The 6,081-nt window shown below is 33.5% G+C and overlaps 2 protein-coding genes across 2 annotated transcripts in view; one reads left to right on the top strand and one right to left on the bottom strand.

Moving 5' to 3' along the window:
* Positions 1-2,496, top strand: part of LOC122265230 (facilitated trehalose transporter Tret1) — a 4,136-nt gene extending 1,640 nt beyond the window's left edge. The window contains 4 exon segments of the mRNA XM_086551757.1: positions 1-113; positions 115-302; positions 560-747; positions 2,423-2,496. The exon segment at positions 1-113 is cut by the window's left edge and continues 28 nt beyond it. Of these exon segments, the coding sequence (XP_086407883.1) occupies positions 1-113; positions 115-302; positions 560-747; positions 2,423-2,496 (563 nt within the window).
* A 1,188-nt stretch (positions 2,497-3,684) lies between these two features.
* On the bottom strand, positions 3,685-4,461 carry LOC147468966 (uncharacterized). Its single transcript, XM_086551755.1, has 3 exons — positions 4,396-4,461; positions 3,981-4,113; positions 3,685-3,857 (listed from the first exon to the last, which is right to left on the bottom strand). The coding sequence occupies exons 1-3, from the start codon at positions 4,459-4,461 to the stop codon at positions 3,685-3,687; spliced, it is 372 nt and encodes a 123-aa protein (XP_086407881.1).
* Positions 4,462-6,081: the final 1,620 nt, after the last annotated feature.

Genomic DNA, 6,081 nt, shown 5'->3' with positions numbered 1-6,081 from the left:
CAGTTGCACTGATGGCCACCCTGTTCATACTGAGAGAACTGGGTGGGAGAGGTCCGGTGTTCAGCTACACTGTGTACATGTTCCGCAAGGCAGGGGTGCAGCTGGATGCCTTCTAATTGCACGGTATTCGTAGGCGTTGCTCGCCTTGCAAGCACGTGTGGTGTCTGCTTTGCATCTCTGGAACCTTGTGGGTCGCCAAACTCCCTTCTTGTGGCAACGGTAGTGATCTGCGCAGTGTCAGAGGGCGGTCCACCGCTGAGCCTTCCCCTGGTTCCTGCGGTGGAAACAAAGGGGCCGCATGGGTTTTCCGCTGGCCGCCGTTGTGGGGGGAAAAAAAAAATAACGTGTTCGTGATTGGTTACCGGAATAATGTCCTGGCCCATTCTCTGCGTCCTACCCTTGGGGAGCTTTTTGCCGATCACCCGTTTAGGGCTGTAAGGAGCTTTCAATCAGCACTTTTGGTTGTTTTTTCCGCATGCTTCGTTTGTCATTTCGTGCTTCTAAAAGAATGCCTGTTCATCTTTTGTTCTCGGAACCCGACGTTGCCTTGTATTTGCAGGAGCAAACCTGGCCATTGCCCCGATAGAAATCTTTTTCATTCCCGAGACACGATAGGTCGTACATTGCAAGACCATGGAAAATGCCTTTATACTAAAGAGAAGAACGACAAGGACGAGATAATAACCCTACCTTTTGAAATGGATGACCAATCCACCTCGTCGACCAAAGAACAGAGTTGCGAGATTTGTAAGACGAAACAAGTTTTTATATCACCGTCCTGCCAGACGCCGATTATATATATATAATATATATAATATATATATATATATATATAATATATATATATATGTGTGTGTGTGTGGTGTGTGTGTGTGTGTGTGTGTGAGCATATATATATATATATATATATATATATATATATATATATATATATATATATATATATAGATATATGCGTGTGTGTGTGGTGTCTGTGTGTGTGTGTGTTGTGATGTGTGGGTGTGGTGTTATATACATAATATGTATTTTTTTTATTTCAATCGGCCTGTATCATTAAACTGCAGGAACCGTAAGCCTCTCAAGAGGGTTATGACCGAGTACCCCACCTACTGGCCCTAGTTTGTATCTTTCTCAATAAATATATATACAAATACATATATATATACATATACAATATACATATACATCCTTTATTACAGTAATATATAAATTATATCATATATATAATATATTAAATATATACTATCATAATATATACTATATATATATATGTATATATATATATAGTATATATATTATCATATATAATAATATATATGCATATATAATACACACATCATATATATACATATATATATATTATAATATATAATAAATATATATATATACATATATATACATATATATGTTATGCAATGTATAAATATACATACGTACATATATATGTAATATATAACACACACACACACACAACACAACAACACACATATTATAGTATATATATATATATATTTACATATATATATATATATATATAACAACTATATTATACATACATAGGTATACACACATATATATGAATATATATATAACTTATATATATATATGTGTAATACTATATATATACTATGGATATATAACTATATATCTATATATATATACTATAAATATATATATATTTATATATATATGTATAGTAATATTTTATGTATATGTAGATAATTTATGTTTTTGTTTTTATATTTATGAAGAAGATACAACTAGGGCCAGTAGGTGGGGGTAATCGGTCTTAAACCCTCTGCAGAGAGTTACGTCCTGCAGTTTAATGTTACAGGCGATGAAAAAAAAAATTACATATATATGTATATAACACCACACACACACACACACACACACACACACACACACACAACACACGATATATATATATATATATATATATATATATATATATATATAGTATTGATATATATATATTTATAGATGATCACCACACACACCACCACACACAAACACACACACATATATATATTATTATATATATAGATATATATATATTTATATATAATATATAGATATATATACTCGGCGTCTGGCAGACGGGATAAGATAAAAACTGTTTGTCTTACAAATCTGCACTCGTCTTTGGTCGACGAGATGGTATCCATTTCAACAGGTTAGGCGTGAGGGTTATCTCGTCTTGGTCGTTCTCTCATTTGTTATAAAGGGCATTTTCCTTGTTTGCAATTGTACGACCTATCGTCTCGGTGAATGAAAAAAGATTCTCTCGGGGCAATGGCCAGGTTTGCTCCTGCAAATTACATCGCAACGTCGGTCCGAGAACCAAAGTTGACAGCATTTTAGAAGCACGAACTTGACAACGAAGCATGCGAAAAAAACCAACCAAAATGCTGATTTGCAGCTCCTACCGCCCTAAGGGTGTCGGCAAAAGCTCCCAAGGTTGACGCAGAGAATGGGCCAGGACCTATTCCGTAACCAATCACGAACACTATTCACGGCGGCAGCGGGGAACCATGCGGCCCCTTCCACCTCCAGGAACAGGGAAGGGCTTCAGCGCGCCCTCTGGACACTGGAGATCATACCGTCGCCACAAGAAGGGTTTGCGACCCCACAAGGTCCAGAGTGCAAGCAGACCCACACACGTGCTTGCAAGGGAGCAACGCCTACGAATACCGGGCAATAGATGCCATCCAGCTGCACCCTGCCTTGCGGAACATGTACACAGTGTAGCTGAACACCGGACCTCTCCCACCCAGTTCTCTCAGCATGAACAGGGTGGCCATCAGTGCAACTGGAATGATGTTGTGTTTCTTCCGAAGCTCCTTGCCACCTAAAACGAGAAAGAAGCCGCTCTGTGCTATAAACATACATAAGAACAAAACACCCACACACACATATGTAAATGTATGTCTCTGAGAGTATCTATATGTTCTCTATAGTATATGTATGTATGTCTGTATGTATCTATACGTGTGTGTGTGTGTGTGTGTGTGTGGATATCTATAAGTCATATATACCTATCTAATTATATGTCAGTAACCTCTCATGAGTTACTGGAAGAGGTCAGATCTTGTCATACTTACAAAACGGGCCGGGAAGGTGTTAGTCTTATTGTTCGTTTAGCCACATTGTGTTCAATTACCTGATTCTTGAACATCCCCATTTTGGTCAGTTGTGGTGTTTTCCTAATCGCTGCAGGTTGCTCAGCGCATTACCGTCGCGACAAGACAAAAGTCTTAGAGATCTCTCGATTGCGTCTCGGCGATCTTTCTTTCTCACAGCAGTACGGGGACTGTGGACCAGTGATATATGTATGTCGGGAAAACAGATTTATTTCAGTCTATTAATTTACCAAAAAAACAAAATATTTTCCATCGAGATAGGACATTCTCGTGGCCGATCCCACTTCTCAGTTCTCTTGAAACCATTCAAAACGACCTCAGGTACGATCAGTAGCAGATAAAGGACAGCGGCACGAAAGGGCAGCAGAAACAGCCGTGGCCGCGTCCCAAGACAGGAAGTAAGCTACGCAGGTAAGACGACAGCATTTCCTAGCAGCCGAGTTATTTCAGGAGGAAACTGAAGCTAGACGCCGAATCCTGCAGGATAAACTCTTGCATCAGCGGGTTCACTACTGCGAGCACCACGTAACACTGGCCGCAATTAGGCTCTACCGAGGTACAAGGACCAGGTACGGACTGAAGGCTTGCAGGGCCGAAAACCCGGCAACCGGAACACATGGTTCGCAATGACAAGAACACGTCGCGGACCGAAGCGTTCCGCCAGAATGCCCGCCGCTGGGGAGAGGATGGTGACCAACATGAACGTCAGAGATGCTGGGAAAAAAAAATCGAAAAAAATAATTTTACTTCAAATATCAGTTCCATTCCCTATTTTTACTATATTCAGTGCTTTAATAACAGATGCATTTATTAACTGAAAGATTATTGCATAATCACCCAGCCAGGACACATCATCCTTAGTCACCACGAACTTGCTTGTGTCCTCTTCCAGTTTAGGCAAAACCGCAGACCATCCATATATCATCTCCGTAAGGAGATATGTACCACTTAGTGTTATGAGAATTACTATCTGTAGGAGATTACGAGATAATTATCATACTGTTAGTAGAAGTGTATAAAGAATAACAAAAATAACAGCATCAAGCAAATGAGACTGACTCGAAAATGGTATCATTACAAATATATGCATATAAGCTAAATGGTTTGTTGTATGGTTTAGTTACCTAACGATAAGTTTGTTTTTTTTTTTGTTTTGTTTTATCATGTCACATGAACGATAGATCAATATTTCAATTCGTAAAACCCTTTAACCTCTCCTCAATTCACACTATCCGTAGAATATGTTTCTTACCTGTCTTAATGATAAGGAAGCTTTTCTACCCGGATCTTCATTTCTGTCTGTGTTTTGTTGCTCCATTTTGGCATTCCTGAGAAAAAAGATAAAGCAATGATGAATTAGTATCACCTTTGAATAAATACATTTGAAACTATCAGCTGGGAGAAAGGAGAACTACTCTTTCCCAGGTATTGGCTAATATTACTCTTTTTTTTCCTGCTGAATGAAGAGAAGTACAAAAACTAAAATCTTGGTCCGCAGGGGAAAATTCAGACTGAAGCGCTAATGTTTTCTAAAACATTTTCGAATGTTAAAGGACAATTTGTGTATGAAATTAAACAAAGCTTTTGGTTCTCTCTCTGGGAGATTTTCACTTGTTTTAATACTTGGATTCGAACTCCACTTTTTTGGTGAAACAGTGAAAAATTAAATTTTTCATTTAAAAAAAAAAAAAATTTTCACGAATATTTGTCTCATGAGGGTTAAATTAAAAAAAAAACTATAAAGGATATAAGAAAAGAAAAACAAAAAAATTTAAGAATCCTCTTTCCAGAATCATTTTCGACGAAAAATTTTAAACTAACCTTTCAAGGGGGAACAAACGGCGACTGTGTATAGCCATTACAAGGTATTTTCTTCATGCGTTAACTTTGTTTTGATATCATTATCAGGTATTTTGACATATGTCTGTCTGTGTGTACATACATAGATATATGTTGTATATTTTAAAATATTTTTTATATATTATATATAATAATATTAATAATATATTTTATATATATGTAATTTATAAATATATATATATATATTATATTATATTACTTTTGTATATATATACCCTTTTTATATATATTTATATATATATATATAAATTATATATATTTATATATATAATATATATATTTTTATATATATTTTATATTTATGATATACATACTGCATACTCACATACACAAAACACACACGGGACACACACACACACACACACAATATATTTTTATATATTTTTATAATATATATTTTTTTATATATAATATTTATATAATATATTTACATACATACATAATATTTATATTTATTTAATTTTATATATATATATTATATATTTATTATATATATATTTTATATATATATATATTATATATAATTTATATATATTTTATAATATATGTTTTGTTTTTATTAATTAATTTTTATAATATATATTTATATATATTTATAATATATTTATATGTGTGGATAGGGATTAAAATTTGTATGTTATATATATATATATATTTTTTATATATAATATATATTATATAAAAAATGTGTGTGTGTGTGTGTGTGGGGTGTGTGTGTGTGTGTTTATATATATATATATATATTATATTATATATTTTTATATATATAATATTTATATATTTTAGACAGATGATAAAATATGTATAAAAATATGCATATATAAAAAGATAAAAAAAAAATATATATATAAATAAAATATATATATATATATTAATGAAATAAATATATATATTTAATATATATAAAATATATATATAAAAATATATATTTGTGTGTGTGTGTGTGTGGTGTGTGTGTGTGTGTGTTGTATTTATATATATTATATATTTTTATATTTTTATATATTATAAATAAATATTATAGAAAGAGAGAGAGAGGGAGAGGGGATGTGTATATTATATATATATATATATATTA

The sequence above is a fragment of the Penaeus japonicus genome, unplaced genomic scaffold (assembly GCF_977035675.1).
Source record: "Penaeus japonicus unplaced genomic scaffold, GWHDUDI00000001_assembly GWHDUDI00000025, whole genome shotgun sequence".
Taxonomy (NCBI): Eukaryota; Metazoa; Arthropoda; class Malacostraca; order Decapoda; family Penaeidae; genus Penaeus; species Penaeus japonicus.
Note: the sequence above shows the minus strand (reverse complement) of the source record. Positions and strands in the feature narration are given on the sequence as shown.